The sequence below is a fragment of the Chlamydotis macqueenii genome, chromosome 2 (assembly GCF_036417535.1).
Source record: "Chlamydotis macqueenii isolate bChlMac1 chromosome 2, bChlMac1.mat, whole genome shotgun sequence".
In the NCBI taxonomy this organism is placed as follows: Eukaryota; Metazoa; Chordata; class Aves; order Otidiformes; family Otididae; genus Chlamydotis; species Chlamydotis macqueenii.
The window spans coordinates 47,138,168-47,157,054 of record NC_141557.1 but is presented as its reverse complement, the minus strand read 5'-3'; the positions used below and the strand labels follow the sequence as shown (position 1 = coordinate 47,157,054).

The 18,887-nt window shown below is 48.3% G+C and overlaps 1 protein-coding gene across 1 annotated transcript; it reads left to right on the top strand.

Moving 5' to 3' along the window:
• Positions 1 to 3,823: 3,823 nt before the first annotated feature.
• Positions 3,824 to 18,848, top strand: TGM4 (transglutaminase 4). Its single transcript, XM_086741838.1, has 14 exons — positions 3,824 to 3,874; positions 8,967 to 9,146; positions 9,281 to 9,387; positions 9,696 to 9,825; positions 10,463 to 10,581; positions 12,008 to 12,115; positions 12,660 to 12,834; positions 13,343 to 13,481; positions 13,732 to 13,835; positions 14,670 to 14,921; positions 15,590 to 15,937; positions 17,283 to 17,452; positions 17,929 to 18,065; positions 18,568 to 18,848. Exons 1-14 carry the CDS (start codon positions 3,859 to 3,861, stop codon positions 18,707 to 18,709), a joined length of 2,127 nt encoding a protein of 708 aa, XP_086597964.1. The 5' UTR covers positions 3,824 to 3,858; the 3' UTR covers positions 18,710 to 18,848.
• Positions 18,849 to 18,887: the final 39 nt, after the last annotated feature.

Genomic DNA, 18,887 nt, shown 5'->3' with positions numbered 1-18,887 from the left:
ATCAATCACTTCTATGGTATTTGCCTGTGAGAAACTCATTAGCAGGTAGCTGGGGCCAGATGACTTGGAATAAGTTAAGATCTGGGCTTGGCCATTTTACATCAACCCCTGACGTCCGATTGTCTGCCACAAGTTGGCTCACGTAAGATTAGAAGAGAATCTGCCTGCTGAGAACATGAGATGCCCTCAGGGCGTAGCTGACATGCCACTGTCACGGGCCATGGTTGGTATACATGAGTGAGAAGTGATCAGATCAGTGCTCCTTTCAGAGTAACAGCAGCACAACATGTCAGGGTGATTACGTGGATGAGATGCGTCTCACTACTAGGAAATTCTGAATGACCGAGATACAAGCGTAATGAAATGGTGAAGGGAGGACCAACGTAGCGCCTCGAATAAGGCCCAGCTCAAAAGTGATGGACCAGACCCTCAGCTGTTCTCCAGCAGTGCATTTTTTTTTTCTTTTGATCCCCTCAAGATTTCTCATTGTTTATGGTTCCCTAGGCTGTGATGCAGGAAGGACTCAAGGCGTATCGGATGGTACACGTGGGAGCAGTCCTGCTGCGGTCAGTCCTGCTGCACCTTCTCACCGTGGTGCCCCTCAGGAATCAGACACAGGCTGTGTCTGTCTGTGTACCTTGGCAGATGCGCCGCTCACTCCTTGGCACCTCGGAGCAACTTTGCAGGGCAACTGGAAGGATTAGTTCATCTTTCCAGAGTGCTGGAAAGGAAACCTGTGAAGCTTTTGATCTGTGTTTTATTTTGAGTGTTACTCTGATTGGACATGTTTTAAAAAAGACAAAACAGAAGCAACACAAAGCCTTAGATAGTGATAAAAAAATGTAGGTTGGTGCATTATTATCACAAAAGGCAACTTCTCCGTAGCTAGACATGGGATTGCAAGTGAATAAAACTGTAAAGCTGAGGACTGGCTCACACTTCTTGTCCTTCCTACTTGTCATCGGTATCTGTGGTCGTGCTCTGGAAGTTTGGCTTGTTCTTGTCATTTTTGATATACAAAATAAACAAAAGATGAGACAAAGGGCAAGCTTGTAAACAGGGGAGCAGCCACTGGGGAATTCTGATTTTATTTGTTTGCGCTTTCTTACCGTCTTATGCCAGCTAATAAGGTGACTTACTTACAGCAGATAGATGCAGATAAGGCTGATAGCCTCTGGTGTCTGATTTTGCAAGCTGGGAAGTGAGTCGCTGGAGTTATTGGTAATAGGCTGGAGATTGCCTGTGGAAAAGATAACATCTCCGGATAATAAGAAGAGTATACTTTTACGAGATGAATTGAAGCAATTAACTGTTGTAAGTGTTTGGGGAAAAAAATCAAAAGGGGTGGTGTTTTTTTTAATAACTTCACCAAGGAAGAGGAAAAGAATCCACACTGCTGAACCACAGCCAGCCATTCTGGCCTCTCTGGCCAGCAAAGACAAAAGGAGGTTTGCGCGTAGGAAGGACAGAGATCACCTGCTGACAACATGAAAGAAGCTGAAAACATGTCTTTGAAAAACGTTCCTGCAGTTTAAGTCAAAATCCCTTTTCTCAGACCTTGCCAACAACTGTCCGGAGGGTATTACAGTTCAACAGTCTTTCCTGGCAGGGCAAGCTTGTACAGGCCAGGCGAGGAAGCTCGTGTAGGAGCGTTGTAGCATGTGCCAAGTTTAGTGCCCTTGAATTGAGATACTACGAGTGCACAGAAAAAAGATAACGGGAGCTGGCAGGACCAGTAGCTGCACAAAGTAAAAGAAGAACTGAAAGCCAGATCCTGTCTACTTCTGCCAAAAGCCAAATGTTCCTGTAGAGAGTGAAAAGGTCAACCATCTTCCAAGATGAAGTAGGTTCATGGCAGGGCAGAACCCACGCCCATGTAACTTCTACACTCTTCCCTTGAACTCTGAGGTTCAAAGTGAGGGTAAAAACGTGCACACTGTTGAAATCAGCCTTTTGCAAAACCCTATGGGACTGGAAATATGACTGTTCCTGGTGAATACATGCCCTGCCCCCACCACTGACCCTCCAGTAGGCACTTACATGAAGTTTTTCCAGGAGCCAAGTGTTATCAACATCAACCTCTTCCTGTTTGCAAAAATCTGTAGTTTTTGCTGCGGGACTACCTGTGTCAACACAATTTCAGCTGCTTCCAACCAAGCATGGAATGATATACATAAAACAGGTTGAGACTGAGTTAGAAAACTACTCTCGGTGCCTTCAGATGAAGTGGACTACTCTGTTGCTGCAATTAAGTGAAAACCAGTAATATGCACCGTAAATGTTCATATTACATGAATCATTGGTTATGTTATTGTACCGACATTCCATGTATACTTTACTTCATCCTGTGCTGGTTCTAAGCAAAAATGTCTTACACCTTCCAGGAGGAAAGAAATGCAGACTAAAAACACTGAAAGGTAAATTGGGGTTGTAGTGGTTTTTTTCAGTCGTAAAGTATGTGCTTGCCAGCACATTGTCTGGTGCCGAATGGTGAGTGATGCTCTGTCTACTAAGAAGGTTGGCAGTTCAGATGTTCCTACAGATGTCCTGCGAGATTATAGATGTGTATTGAACCCTCAGTGCCCTGGGATGCACTAGTCATGCTCTCAAGTAAGGACACCCAACGTACACCAACCAGCAAGCAGTGACATGCCCAAAGGGTTGGATCTGCTACCTCAGCACTGAGTTTGCACTGACATTTCAGCACCAAATGAAACAGTTCTCCTAAAGTAAATACCTAACTACTTGAACTGATGGAGAAAAATAGATGCCTTTGAGGCTTCCACAGGAAGATTTCATTTAGGGAGATCCTTCATTTAGATGTGCCAGCCTTGCAAACTGAATCCTACCTTGCTGGACCCTGGGCTGCTGCTGGCTCCTGTCAGGAAGGGAGGCATTGGAGGGCTGAGGCTGTTCCCGTGATTGAGACACCTCTTCACTTTTGGGTATCTAGGGGTATGCTTGTATCTCTTTCTGGCCACTGTGCCTATGTCACTGTTGGCCTGTGCCACCAGCTCTCTCCTTCATGGAGTAGACTCAACTCTCCATCTTCGCTCACCCCAAGGTTCAGGGTGGCAGTGGGGCACATGGAGTCCAGCCACCTCCTGGCCAGAGATCTTTGGTACAGCTGTCAGCAAAGCGCAGACAGCGAATGGCTCCTGATCCACCACGTCTCTTGCTCCTCCTGGACATGGTGTGTTTCTCCTCTTCACCACTTGGTGCTCCTGCTGGGCTATCTCCCCTGGCATCCACCTGACCAGGGGGCCAGCACCAGGATCCTTGGGCTTTCCAACCTACACATGTAAACACTGGATGTTAGCCCACAGCTTCAAGTGCTTCTGTCCCAAACATGAGGACAAAAGTCTCATTAACGTCAAAGAAAGTTAGACTGGCCCTGATGGGAAACTCTGTTTTCCTAAAGGATTAAATGTTTGTGGGCTGCCTTGTAAGGTCAGCCCCGAGTTGCAGTCCTGCTGACCTGTATGTTAGGCCATAGGTGCATTCTTGTTACTCATCTAGCCCATGATTTACTGTTTGTCAGTGAACGGTCTGTCCACTTGTCATCTGATTGAGCAAATCCACCTTCCACCTGAGTCGGGATTTAAGTTTCGCTGTTTTTCAGGGTCTGACTATGTGCAGAGGGAGTTGTAGTCTTTTTTTTTTTTTTTTTTTTTTCCGCGGGAACTTCCTTTCTCTAAACACCACCCCTTGGCAGTGGACCGGCTGACACCTCAGAGCGAGACACTGATAAAAAGGGCAGCCCGCCTTCCTTCTCCACACTCAGAAGCAAGTGGCTACTCAGGAGCTCAGAAGCTGCTGGCATCTCAGGCGCCTCTGGTCAAAACGCCGAAAAGAGCCATGAGCTATAACGCTGGTGAGTTTTTAACGCTCGGTACGATAACCTATGTTAGATGTGCAGTCTAGCAGGTCATCTGCAGGGAGGATGGCAGCTCCAGCGGAGGTGGAGGTTTTCTCACCCCTCTGACTGCCATAGGTGATACCTTGGGGAAAGGTGTTTCAGTGCCACCGCTGCTCTCGGGGGATAGGTTTGCTCTGGATGTGTGAATTCTGGTTTTGATGGATCGGTAAGCCAACTGAAAAATGTGAGCCACTTTTAATCACTTTTCATCAACCTGTAGGCATCTGGTTCTGTCGGTGATAATAGGAAGAAACATAGCTTTGCTAAACTTGTTCTGTGTCAAGGTGAAAGGAATTTCTTTCTTTGAGGCTACTTAATCATGTAGATGATTGCTCTTTGGTGATGGCTGATACAATCTGACAGAAGTTTCAAAATAATTGAAAAAGGGATTTATTTGGACTTGAGCTCCATCCCATGGCTGGCCTGCCCCCTAATGCCAGAAGATCGAGTCACTCCTGTAGCAGCTGCTGAACCCCCGCCGCTGACTGTGCTCCTGGGGCTGGCCCAAACCCAGGATGCCCTAAACCCCGAGGATCTGGGGCATAACTGAGCAGTTGTGCATGCGGGCTGGGTGGTGGCTGCAGTGGAGCCGGGAGCCACAGCCATCAGGAGGGGAAGGGTGTCCTGACAGCAATCCGAGCCCCTCCGTTTCACACCTCCGTCCTCTGGGTGTAGATGAGCTGAAATTTTCTGGGAGGTCTTGGACAGCAACATCTTTGGGATGTGATCTCATGTCTCTGGGATGTGAGGGAGTATTTGCTGAAGGTTGGGCAAGGTTGGGGAGTAAACGCACGTGTCCAAATTTTGCTGTCTCTTGCAAAATTACACTTCCCATCCCACTTCCCTCCTGTCCTTCTGAGCAGCCCTTATTCCCACTGAAGCCAGGCATGCTATAAATGCTCTGCCCCATATTACTGTTTTTTTTAAACCTCATCACCTCATCCTCATGGAAAAAAGACCCCCAGATCCTTACCAGTGCAAAGCCCTCATATCCTCATTTTTGTTCTGGGTGATCACTGTGCTCTTGAAGCTCTGGACATCTTTCAGGGAACGTAGCATGCGGTGGGGCCAGTGGTTAGTGTAGGAAGACCTAGAAGGGATAAATCATGGAACTAGGAGATAAAAATTTAAAAAACAACTGTCTTGAAATTTCTTCTAACAAACAGAAAAAGTTATCTGGCAGAATTTGGGTTTGCTTCTGTCCTGCCCTGGGAGTGAGCACAGCCAGGGCTGCGTCTTGCAGCTCAAGTCTCCGTCCCGTGAGCGGACGCGTTCACAGTGTGCTCAGCTCTCCTATAAATCATTAATTCCCATGCTGGCAAACCAGGGCACCTGCAGGCAGCCAGGCAAGGGTGTGTGGGCGCCCAGCCCCATGCCCAGCACAGGAGGCCGAAAGTGGCCTGCAGGGGCTGCCTGGGGAGGGCAGGCTGCGGCCAAGCACCCTCCAACGTGGTGATGCGCGCACCACCAGCTCGCTCCGTGGTGTTTCTTGGCACGGGACACCACACCAGCTGGATTGCAGGGCGTCACGGGTGTGTTTGCACAGGAATAAGCGCAGCACGATTGACGGCCGGGCTGCACGGGGACAGGTCTTTGGCACCACACTGTGCACTCTCAGGGCGTATTCTAAGGCAGCTCTTCTCTGCGGTTTTCCTCTGTGCATCCTCAATACCGGTGATTTCCTGAAACAAGGGGTGGAAATGCAGTCCCTAAGTTAGGAAATGCTGGAAGAATGGATTCCCCAAGGCCCTTTACCACAGCCATCCTATGCATTCAAGCTCCCACATCCCTCCAAAGCCCTCTCCCATTGCCAGGACTGTTTCCTGGTAGCTTCTCAGCCTAGCACTAGGGTGTCCATAAGGAATAAGGTCAAGCAGCTTTGGTGGCTGGAGACTTGTTAATGCTGAGGATGACATACTTCCCCTTCGTCCTCCTCAAGAGGGTTAAGCAGTTTCAGCTGAGATTTTTTTGACATATGCACGCACACACACACACACACCCTGTTGCGCAAAACATCGGCCCAAGGTTGGCATATGGCAAGGCAGCAAGCAAACAAAAATCTCTCAAAAATGAAATCAGTTAATGAAAGGTGATGGCCAATTTTAAGTCTATTTACTGTACCACTGATAACTGTTATGTAATTAAGATAAATATGATTTATATAGTTACTAAGAAGAAATACACAGAGGTTGTAATCTGGTGGGGATCCATGGGCAGCCAGTTCAGTTTACTCAAGGCTGCAGTTGCTGCCCGGCACAGGTCACAGTGGGAAGCATGCCACTGATTTCTGTCTGCCATGGATCCGTCCCTGCCTGTGGCATCTCTCTTGCCACAGCAGCTGCCAGCAGCCTTCAGCCTCTTTGACGTTAGGAGTGGCTCCTGTTGATACTCAAGTTAGCATGGTTGCCTGGTACCACGCAAATCTGTTAAGACATTTTGTCAACTAATCCCTTCAACTATTATGCTCTTGGCTTGCTAATTTCTAAGTTACCATAAGTGGTTTTAAATTTCCTGACTCTCCTGTATCTTCATCTGAATCACTCCTGAGCCAAGTGCTTTTGAGGTACTGTTAATCCCTACTGTTTACACAGAATTTATCCTTTAAGGATATTTAATGGGCACGTACAAGACAGGTTAGACACTTCCCAAGAAATACAGCTTGGCTGCGCTTCGGCATGCTCCGTCTTTCCCTGTCACAGCTGGGCAGCCTGACAAAGCCTGACACAGTAACTCCCCAAATCCCCATCTTTATTGAAAGCTGAGGGCTTTCTGTTTGCTTAAGCTTTGCTTTCTCTTTGCTCAACGGTAGTGCTGGGTTGTACCTCTCAGAGCCCTACGCCCTTTTCCCAGCCCTGCTCCCATCCAGAGTTGCAGGAGGGGAGAGCAGCCCAAAATACAGTGATTTTAAATGCCATGTCCTACAAAATCATCTGCTGTGTTGGGAATGAAGGGGAGCGAGGCACCTGGCAGGGTTTCTTCCTGAAATCCAAAGCTATGCTGAAGTCAAGCAGCAAAAGCACCAGTTGACGTGAAGAGGGCCGGGGCACTGCTGCCTCAAGTTTAGCATCCCCCCAGACAGACAGCATCTCTGCAGCACAGCTGGCTTCCAGCCTCAGACCTTCCTTTGGTACTTGGTTGTAGGAGAAACCAAGTACTTGGGAAAAAAAAAACCAAAACATAACTTGCAAAGATTCACATATGGAGACTTCCATAAGAGTTTAATTAATGACAGCTATAATATTGTTTGGGACTTTTTTGAGGGGAGAATACAAAGAATCAGCCTCAGAGTCCTGCAGAGTCCCATTTCCCAGGCTCATGGCATCCCAGAGACACTGGTGATCCCAGCAATTGAGGGGAGTCGAATTTTGACATATTCAGTTCATTTCCAGCTTGACTGTGTGCGCTACGTTTTGCCAGAAGCAATTAAAGCTACTGTTAATTATTTTTTGATAGTCGTGAAGGACGTGTTGAATGCTAATATAAGGCTGGTCTTTGATCAGAGATAAAATCTCAGCAGTGAGGTTTAATTTTTAAGCTGCCCTGTGTTAGCTGGGGACAGCTTGGGAGCATTACCTTTGAACGTGCCTCGGCAAGCAGCACTTTCTTCACCTGCCCGTATTACTACTACTACTACTACTACTACTGCTGCTGCTGCTGCTACTGTTACTGCTACTACTGTTGTTTTAATACCTGTAATAAGGAAGAAACATTTGTAGTACTCAAGGAGCTGATGCACCATGTGCTCGGCAAGGCACAGGCATGCAGCAAGCAAAGCTGCTGTCACGGCCTTGATTCTGACACCAGCAAAGCAGCTGAGCAGCTGGGGAGCAAAGAGGAGAGGGCTTGGAGATGTGGCAGGACCATGGGCACTGCCCATGGGGATGCTGCAGTGGTCAGGACCTTTGGTGGGCTCCTATGCGAGACACTCAGGGGAGCGGAGCTGCCCCACAGCAACTGTGAGGATGGAATGCGGAGCCGCTGTTCCCACTCCACTTTCGAGGGGGAAGCAAGACTTTCATAGAAGCAAGACTTTCAGTATTCCAACAAAACTTGCAGCCATACCATCTTCCTGGCCCATGGCCAGCTGTGGAGCTGGCTCCAGGCTGCTGGCACCTCGGCCAAACTAGCAGCGTGCAAGGGCAGGCAGCGGGCCAATAGATGTGGATTTCCAAACCAGTGAGATCCTATTCGCAGCCTTTTGACTGCTGAGGAAGCAGCCCCAAGTGTGCATGGTGGGCACCTGCCCATGCACTGGGGTACTGGGATACCGGCTGGATGCCTGGATGCCCGCAGGGGCAGAAATCCTCACACTGCACCTCCTACTGCTACTGCCTCCCTCAAGCTGCTCGTTCCCCACTCACCCAGGGCCACCTCAGAAGTCAGACATCCCTCAGGCTCCCTGGGTGGCGAGGCAGGGAGGCAGAGGCACGCTGCAGCAACCCAGGGCTGAATGGTCAGAGGGTGAGGCAGGCACTCATCCCTGCTCCAGGCGGATTGCTGCAGCGCACTCACCACCACCAGCCTCCGTAACCCATCCCAGCAATGTAACTCTCTATATATCTCTGTATACATACACTAAGTATATATTATATTATATCATATTATATTATATTATATTATATTACATTATATTATATTATATCATATCATATCATATCATATCATATCATATCATATTATATTATATATGTTATGTCATGTTATGTTATCTTATATCATGTTATGTTATGTTAGATTAGATTAGATTAAATAAAATTAGATTAGAGTAGATTAGATTGATTATATATTTTATATCTTATATGATATGGTATTATACTATCCTGTACATTTTCTGTATAGATATATATATAAAAATTGCTGTACCATCCATTAGCTTTGGTGATCCTTGATGTGATTTCTTGTGCTAGAACTCTGGATGCTTAGATATTTGATGACTCACAGGGTTCCATTAAGAAGAAAAAAAACCTGTCTTTCCTGAGCAATTTATCATCAACTTCTTTTTTTTTTTTCTCCTTTGCTTTCTCCCTCTCTGCTAATGACTTTCCAGGGACCGATCTGAAGGTGACTGGGATTGACTTTCTCAAGAGCCAGAACTGCCAGCTGCACCACACAGATGCGTACAACATCAAGAACTTGGTGGTGCGGCGCGGGCAGCCCTTTCAGCTCCAGGTCAGCTTCAGCAGGGAGCTGAAGCCTACCGACAAGCTGGCACTGCGTTTTGGCATCGGTAAGTGGGTCCCCCTTCCGCGGCCGTCAGGCAAAGCGGGAGAGCTTCTGGCTGCCTGTTCCTGCTGCCCGGCACTGTGTGATCATTGCAGACCCATGCAACCCTCTCCTATCTTGTGTTGGGTTTGTTTCCAGGTGAAAGGCCAATGAAAATCAGGGGGACTCTGATGTCGCTGAACCCGAGGCGGCAGCAGGACTTCAGCGAGTGGCAAATCTCTATCGTCAAGAACAGTGGCAAAGAGGTAGAACCCATAGGCCGTGCTCCACACAGGAAAATGGTGGAAGGCAGCCACACTGAGCCTGTTGGGAGCAATATAGCAAATCCTCATACCCCCGTCCTGCTTTCCCTTAGCCCTGTAATTTTAGGTGGGCAGCAACCTTGCCCTGTTTAATTCATTGCTCCCACACTGTGCATGCAGGATGCGCCCCAGCCTTGTTCCCCTACACACATCCCCATGGCCATCACCTTCGGTGCTCGTGCTGTACTTGTGCCATGTCTGTGGCTGTGCTGGAAGGTCCCTCACGCCGTCTCTCCTTGTTCCCTCCCCAGTGCCTGCTGTCTGTCACCAGCTCGCCCAGTGCCCCAGTGGGAAAATATGTCCTGAACGTGAAGACTGGGACTAACATTTATAAGCCTGAAAACGATGCTGTCTACGTTTTGTTCAATCCTTGGTGTGAAGGTAAGGAGAGTGGTCCAGCAAGTGGAGGGGGGTGATAATTACTGCTGCCAGGGATTGTCCCTGGGAGAGTTTTTCCTCATTTTTCCTCCTCTCTTTCCCACATACATTCCTTTTTCCCCCTGAAACAGCAGCGGAGCCAGCGGGAAGCGGGGCAATAGCAATGAGCCAGCTCCTCGCTGGGGAGGCCCCAGTGCTGGGTGAAGGGGTGTCTGTCACCTGTCTGTGTGCGCCTCTGTGCCACCCCTCGCTGTTTCCCCAGGCCACTGCAAAGGTTAACTGAGATGACTGGGTTGGCTTCAAACCCAGATAAAGAAAAATAACCAGACAAAAACCCATGGTTTGTTGGTTGGCATCAGTCCCCATCTTCTCTCTGCTGCCTACCTAGTCCACTAAAGTGTTTATTCAGAAAGAAGCATTTCACTAAAATAAAACAGTGGTCATCTAGCAGTGGACCTACAGGAGCTTAGTCTTATAGCAAATTCTTCCATGACAGGAAAAAAAAAGTAGGTGTTGCACAGCCATCATTTGGTGTGAATGTTACAGACCATCAGACCCCCGAGTTTAGCTTTCCAAGGAAAACTCCGTATAGCATGTGTCCAAACCACCTGACATCTGAGGGTTTTTTTTTTTGTTGCAGCTGATGTTGTCTTCCTGGCCGATGAGGCACAGAGAAAGGAGTACGTGCTCAATGATACGGGCTGCATCTACGTTGGGTCTGCATCCAGCATATACAATAGACCTTGGAATTTCGGGCAGGTAAAACACAGCTGTCTTGTTGGCTGTATGACCCTTATTCACTCTTTCTCCCTTAAGTGTTCATTTCAATGAATCAGACCTAAAAATAGTTTAAGCCTATGAGTAGCTCAAAGCATTTGAATAATCCTGCCAGCTTCACTGGGAGAGCTCACCTGCTCTGAGAAATCTGTGTGCTTAAGTGATTTCCCTGGCCACAGCTTGAGAACAGGGTTTAATGGCACGTTTGTAGGCAGATCATGAGAACCTTGGCAAAGGATGTGGCAATCTGGGATGGAGCATTTCTGGTTGAAAAGATTCCCATAAGGAGTCCTGCCTGCTCTCATGTGACGCAGCAGCTGTCGGTAACCAGCTCGTGAGCTGTGGAGAGAGGGGAAAATATCTGACGCTCTACCTGTTGCATCATGATCAGGAAAATGTAGGGGAAAACCACCGGTGGAGGTTGTCATCGTTCAAGTGGTGCCTTCACCAACTGCGTGGTGAACTGCTGGGTGCAAGGACACAACCAGCCAGCCCTCTCAGGAAGGGTGTTCCTCTGTGCTGCCTCTGCGATAACTCCAGTGGAACAGAACGACAAACTCGCTCAGTCTAGCGATAAGAGGTGTATGCCAGAGCAGGTTTATTTGCACTCCGTGGAAAGCACACAGGCACCCAGACAGAGCATCCTGCCACCCTATCCAGACAGACTTCCCCAGCAAGAAATATTAGAATCTGTGTGGTTTTTTGGGTTTTTTTTGTGTTCTTTTTTGTTTTATAAGTCCACAATTTCAAGCAATGTATAGATAGCCCAGCAAAAGTGCTTGTGCTGATGCCTTTTCCATGAAGAGGCCAAAGGACATTGTCCATAGGGCTGGTCCTATTCTAATATTTGTTCTGCCATTAAGAAATTAGAATTGATATTGATATTCTGCCAAGCTTCATTGGATCGGATGTTTGACATCCGTATGAATTGGACCTAAGGGAACTTTATCAGGAATTGCTAATTAGGAATCTTTTGCTGTAAGAATCTTTTTTCTTTTTTTTTTTTTTCCCCAGGGTTCATTTTGTACCTATGTCAATAGACTGAATATCTGTAGCACTCTTAAATTTTCATTACTCTTGTGAATAACTTGCAGGCTGCAGGGAAATGACATAGGTGACTTAGGACTACTCACAGGAGTAAAGATTGCTGGGTCAGGTTCCAACTGTGTTTGCAAGATACATGAGACGGGCTTTTTAATTCCAAGGTGGGCTTTTATTTAAGCCCTTCTTTGGAGAGAACAGCTTTGGGAAGCCCCGTAGGCTTGAAAATTCACTATCGTAAAGGAAGTTTTGAAGTTAGGACTAGTCAGATGGTTTCCTCCAAGCACTTCAATAGACTCTGTGGTGATTGAGATAATTCTGTTTTAGAGCAGTGTATAAAAATGTCTCCACTTTCTCTCCAAAACAGTTTGAGGAATTCGTCTTGGATGCCTGCATGTATCTGCTGGACAAAAGTAGCCTCAGGCTGATGAACAGAAGGGATCCTGTGTTTGTGTCCAGAGCCATGTCTGCTTTGGTACGTCTCTTTTGGAGAAGTCCTTTGCCCCTCCAGCTTTCCCTCCTCCTTCTTACCTGTTCTTCTTTCCCCATGGCCTTGAAAACCATTTCAGGATGCATCTGAAATGGGTTCCTTTGGGACACCGCAAGGAAAGAGCCAGAGGCATTTTGTGTGGAGGGAAGAGGCCAGCGAAATACAGCATCTCTCCATCTCCAAAGCTTGCAGCTGCCCCAGCAGCTGTTCTTCCCCAGCAGCCGTGTTGGCAGGGTTGCGTTTTGGGGGGCAAACTGCTCTCTGCAGTGTGACCCTTCTGGGAACTCTGGCGTATAGGATACACGATGCCAAGTGCATTATGGCTGCCCCAAACAGCGGTGCCACCTCCCTCCAGATATCCAGGAGGAGAGTTTCCAGCCAGGGGAGCCCCAAGTCAGCACCAGCAGCCTCGCTGGGTGCCACAGGGCTGTGGAGCACCCAGGGAGCTACAGGGTGAGCAGAGACCCCAGACTTTAAGCTTCGTTCAGTCTCATCCCCGTATTTTTCTCCTTTGTGTGTGTGGCCACAGGTTAATGCCAACGATGACAACGGCGTCCTGCTAGGGAACTGGTCAGGGAATTACAGTCGTGGGACCTCCCCTATGGATTGGATTGGGAGCGTCGCAATTTTGCAGCAGTATTACAAAACAAAGAAGCCGGTCTTTTATGGCCAATGTTGGGTCTTCGCAGGAGTCCTCACTACAGGTAAACAGTGAACTCTGTCCCTTCTCTGATATCCTAATTGCTGTGCTGGTAAGCCAGATTACCGTGCCTCTGGGTACTAGAGGTGGCAGGTTCTGTTGTGTAAGGAGAGGCTGAGGGAGCTGGGACTGCTCAGACTGGAGGAGAGAAGGCTCAGGGGGGCTTATTCACGTGTATAAATAACCGGTGGGAGGGAGTGGGGCAACAAGAGCCAGAGTCTTCCCAGTGACAGGACCAGAGATGATGGATGCAACCCAAGGCATGGAAACTTCTGTGTGAACATGGAAAAAAGGTTTTTTTCACCATGAGGGTGACCAGGCACTCGCACAGGTTGCCCAGAGAGGCTGTGGAGTCTCCATCTTTGGAGATATTCAAAAGCTGCCTGGACACAGTCCTGGGCACCTGCTCTAGAGGACCCTGCATGGGCAGAGGTGTCAGATCAGACAATCCCAGAGGTGCCCAACAACCTGAGTGATTTTGTGACCCTGTATTTTGTCTGTCTGTGCCGCAGTCATGCGCTGCTTGGGGATTCCATCCCGCTGTGTGAGTAACTTCAACTCAGCACACGATACGGATGCGAACCTGAGAGTTGACATTTACGTGAACGAATATGGAGAAAAGCTGAACCGGCTGTCCATCGACTCCGTCTGGTACTGTCAAAGCTTCCTGTCCCCCACGCTGCCCCACAGCACTGTGTTTCCCAGCCCCAGCAGCCTTTCCTTTGAGAATTTCCCTACTGCTTTGGGTTTGCTGCCCAGCAGAGAGAGAAAGCCTGAGGTTTCACAGGGTTACACACAAATCCCCATTAAACCTGCCCTTACTTAAGGATTAAGAAAGAGATTGTGACTCTTCTGGCTGTTAACAATTCGCTCCTTTTCTTTCCAAACCAAATGCACACAGGAACTTCCATGTGTGGAATGACGTCTGGATGAAGCGGACAGACCTGCCCACAGGGTTTGACGGCTGGCAGGCAATCGATTCAACCCCTCAGGAGCGAAGTCAAGGTAGGATTTGCCTAGAAAGGCTCTCCTACAACTCCCAAGGGAGGTAGGGACATTTTGTATGAAAACCATGGTCCCCAGTCAGCAAAGCACGTACTCCTCATGCACATCTTCATGCACTTGGGCAGTGACATCCTAAAGCTGGAGGTCTCACTCCTGCTGTCTCAGCCTGGAATGGGAGGAATGGTGTTTCTCGACAGGTGGAAAACCAAGCTTGTAGGGCTCTGTGGGGACATCAATGTCATTTCAGAGGTTAGAGTGCAGAGCTAATTTCTCTTTCTGCTGTCTTCTGATTTCTTTGGTGAACTTGAGGGCTCAAAGCAGTGTGTAGTAAGAGGTGCCACAGCTTTCCCCAGTAAAGATGCTTTCTGCAGAGCTTTTCTGAGGAAGTCATGAGTCCAATTCATTGGTAAATGAGAGGAGTGACTGCCAAAATTGATGACTACCCTCCCTGCACATATGCAGGGAATTTGGATTTGGGAAAGAAACCATTAATCCTCAAGGCTGTGCAGAAAGTGGGGTATTGGCAGGAGATCAAACACAGGTGGCTAGACTCGGTTCCATCACCAAGCCGTGACTTTCAAACCTTAAAATAATTTACATGAGAAGAAACACATAAAACCTCTTGCCAGACTTTGGTCATCTATAAAAAAAACCCAAAGAGCTATGGGATAAATGGGGGCTTTTGGAGTTCATCACTGAGTTGGAGAAATATTTACTACTAAGACTGCACTACCATAGGCACAGATTCTTGCTCGGGTGGGTCTGAGGGTGGAACAAAAATTGGAGGTTCTGCTCATATCTGGAAAAGAAAATGTTGTTGAATGTGCTTTCTAGGTGTTTTCCAGTGTGGTCCATCCCCAGTGAAGGCTGTCCGAGAAGGGGATGTGTATTTGCCCTTTGACAGCAAGTTTGTCTATGCGGAAGTGAACGCTGATAAAGTCTACTGGCTCGTCAAGAAGGTGAACGGCAAGGATAAGTTCACCAGGATTAGCACGCAGACCCAAGGCATCGGTGTGAACATAAGCACGAAAGCCGTGGGGCAGGACAAGCGGGAAGACATCACCGCAGAGTACAAGTTCCCTGAAGGTGACTGCCCCCATCCTCTAAATTAGTGCCAAAGACGAGGAGACCTCTAGCTGGGTAGGCCACCCCACAACCCATGTTTTCTCCAGAAGAAAACGTCAGGGGTAGCTGCAGTGGCAAACATTGTGCAAGGCCTGGAGACCTGGGGGAGGCAGTGCTGCTCCTGGGCATCTTCACACCCGCAGTAACACCTATAGGCTGCTCTATAGGGACAGGTGCGAGCAAGCTTGCAGTCGGTGAAAGAAATGGGCTGAGTGATCAACCTAGTGGTCAGACTCACCGTTGCTTCATTCTTCTTTGTATCTTTCCATTCTCCAGATCATATTGGAAACAAACAAAAAAACACCACCACATTACCTCACCACAGTTCTCAGATCAAGCTGTATTGTGCTAGACAGTTAAACCCTTCCCAGTGAGGAGCAGGGAAAAAATCTTAGGCTGAAAAATTTAAGAGCGTCCATTCTCTAAAAGTGTCTCCTTCAGGAAATTATTCCAGTCTAAAATGCTGCAGTTAGATCTGGTGGTAGTGTAAACCAAGAGAGTCTCCTGAGCAGAGGCTGGAGGTGCTCTGATATCCTCTCTGCTCAGCAGCAGAAGCATAAATAAAGGGAAGGTGGCTCTGGGTGAGGAGACTGATATACAGCTATCACCCATCTTTTGTCTACATACAGGTTCCGAAGAGGAAAGGAAGTCTATGGAGAGAGCTTCCTCCTTCATACACCCTTCAGGAATGGTACCTCGTGCACGCTTTGCTTCAGTTATGCCTATGGATGGTATGGGCTCCAAGCCTCAGGTCCTGCGTGAGACAGTCTCCAAGAGTGGGCTCCAGCTTGAGATAACCAATACAGAAGCTTTGTATCCTGGCAATCCCCTTGAACTGGCCATCACAGTGAAGACCTCTACTCCTGGCAGCTGGACCATCAATCTTACTGGCTCCTGCCAGCTGCAGTCCTATACTGGGAAAGTTGAGGGCAACCTTGGATATGTCAAGGAGACTGTCAAGCTTGAAGGCACATCCGGTAGGCATGGAAGGCTTGCTGTGTTCTATGGGCTATTTACTGTGGCAGTCTGGGGTTTCATTCGAGCTGGTTCATAATAGCTCTACTATAGGTCAGTGCCCATCTCCGTACGGCATGAAGAGCAGAAATTGCCTGCCTGCTACCTACCTCTTTTGTTACGGCATTTGGGAATCTCAGTTATAGACTGAGATCCCACCGTAGGGAGGACCAGAACATGAAGACCCTGTCCCTGCTGCAGCTTCAATGAGATGGTTAGAAATACATTGGTGTGAGCAGGCAGACATTTCCACTGTGCGAGCGAGGTGTGCTGAAGCATCTCCCTCCCGTCCTCACTGTGTCAGCATCAAAGATGCCACCGCAGGCTTTGGGTCCATCCTTATGGGTCAAATCCCTCCAAGGATTTAGATGGCTGGAAATTTCAGCCTTTTTTTTGTTCTTGTGTTTGCCACTCTAATGTAGATCAGCTGGTGGTGATGCTGGTGAGTGTTATTTTTGGAATTCTTTGCCGAAGCAAACTTCAGCTTCGTGGCTGCCTGCCTGGTTGATCCCAAGAGCTGTTTGCTCTTCATTGCATATCTCTGAGCAACCTGGGTTGCATTTCTGATCCCAGCAATGTGACTGAAATTTGCTAAACAAGAGACTAATGAGTGATGAATAATTAACAGCACTTGCTCATTCCAAGCATGAGTCATTCTCGCAAAAAAAAAAAAAAAAATCTTTGCTGCTGGTGATTGCTGAGTGTTTCCACGCGAATTCTGTGATTGACAAAATGCAGCAGGGTAGGTACATACATTTAGAGATAAGGACAGGTTTTGGTTTTTTTTTTTATTCCCAGAAGCTGGGAAGCCTTGCCGCTAAAACAACATTCAGACTCCAGCGCGGCTGACTCTAGGGCTTTTCCAAGCCACTGGAAGTTTGTCCAGGCAATTAAAGATAAAATCTGAGGTGAAAGGAAAGCAGCTAATTTTATAGCAAGTAGTGCTTAGGAGAAACCCCAGGGGACACAGGCTTAAATGTACCCAATCTCACGCTCCTCTGCCTCCTCCTGAGTGCCAGGGCAGCTGGGGACGAGGGCTGCCAAGAGGCTGGACGTGAGCCTGAGCCAGCACTCAGCTTGGCAGGGAGATGGTGTGGGCTCAGCCACCCTTCCCGCAGGCTACGTGTGCTGCGTACCACTCGCTGAGCTGGGGCTTCCCCCCCCAGAGCCCCAGGTCTGGCCAAAAGCAGGATGGTCTCAGAAAATATGCCTCATCCTGCACCCTGAGGCACCAGCCACCAGTGCCAAATTTGTCATCCAGTTCATGGGTATGCGATGAAGCACCAAGTTGGGATTTCTCTCCCACAGAAACACAGGTCCCTCTGAAAATCGCAGCTGATGCATACATGAAGACACTGGCCTCAGTGGAAGATGAAGTGCTCATCCATGTCACCACCATTGCCGAGGTCCAGGAGACGGATGACAAATTCACCAAGGAGACGACGATGAGGTTCGACTACCCGCCCATCATCGTCCAGGTGAGGCAGCTGCCAGCCCGGCTCGTTGAGGGTTAAAGCCATGCTCCCTGAAACACCACAGTGGTGTTAGCATTCCCAGAGGGATCTTCCAAACTGCTGCCTCCCGGGATGCTCAGTCTTTGGCTTTTTATTTGGCTATTCAGCCTTTGTTTGAAAGTTGAAAGCAGCCATGAAATGAAGATTTTCTTGCCCCATCTAAAATGGGCAGGAAGGAGCTGCTGGAGGGAAGGGGATAGAAGAGAACATTTATTATGGGGCTCATCTCCAACCCCACAGCTTTACCTCCTGAAGGGCAAATACGTTGAGAAACTAGGGAGAAGAGCTGGGAAAACAGCCGGTGGGGCAGAGTACATGGTGCTGCGGGAGGGTGGAAATAATATGGTGGTGAGGACCAGACTGGCAAGCAGCTCCGATGTCTTTATTACCTCTCTGATCCCCAGCATTTGGGTTTGTTTCTCTCTTTCCTTCTCTGCCAGATGCCAGAAACAGCCAAACTGAACCAGGAGTTTACCTGTGCCTTCATCTTTAAGAACAAGTTGAACGTGTCCCTGGACAACTGCAAGCTGCGGGTGGAGGGCTTGGGCATATTTAAGCTGACAGAGTTTGATCAGGGGTAAGACAATGAGCCCAGTATGAAATAAGGGTTCTGCTTTGTTTCTTTTTTATTTCCCTTGAAGAAGGAGTTAGGGGATTTGTAGTAATGCGGCCCTTTGAAAGCCATGTTTGAGACTGTGCCACATTTGGGCTCAGTCCCAGTGGCAGAAAGACCCACGCAGAGGCTGCTGTGCTCAGGGTATTCGGGCACGACAGGGGCTCTCCCCACGTTCCTGCTGTGATGCCGGGCACAACCTGACCAGCCCAAACACAGCTGCTTCCTTCAGAGCTGAATTTAGTGTTTCAGCGGTACAGGATGGTCTGGGAGGGTTCCCGGGAGCACTTGGGACCCTCAGCCAGCATCGCTGTGCCAAGCGCTACTTGCTGCATGTTGGACATCAGAGAAGGGAAACATTCACCCTAAATGCATGTGACAGCTATTTCTTCAAGCAAAAAGATTTGAAAGCGGCAGTAAGAACCGTAACTCATACTGGGACTAATTGTTTTTTCTTTGTCTTTAGGGACATAGAGCCTGGTAAGATCATTAAGTCTGAAGTAATATGCACTCCGACGAGACTAGGAGAGAAGAAAATGGTAGCCAAGCTGACCTCGACCCAGGTCAAAGGAGTCTCTGCAGAGAAGACCATCACCATCATCGAGTAGGATCAGTGCCTCAGCGGGGTGTAAACAGTGGCCTCGCTAAATGCGTAGCACAGCTGCGTGTCTCAGGCACTTCTTGCCGCCTCAGTTGCTGGATAGTACTCTCGAAGTAAAGAGCAAAAATCCCATTAAGCTAAGGGAATTAAACTGACTTAAAGGGCACGGCTGCGTTGATTGCAGT

Excerpts from the sequence above, each read along its gene's own strand:
- TGM4 (XM_086741838.1), top strand. Across the intron at positions 9,826-10,462 it reads GTTCAATCCTTGGTGTGAAG|CTGATGTTGTCTTCCTGGCC; the intron begins GTAAGGAGAGTG and ends TTTTTGTTGCAG. Across the intron at positions 12,116-12,659 it reads CCAGAGCCATGTCTGCTTTG|GTTAATGCCAACGATGACAA; the intron begins GTACGTCTCTTT and ends GTGTGGCCACAG.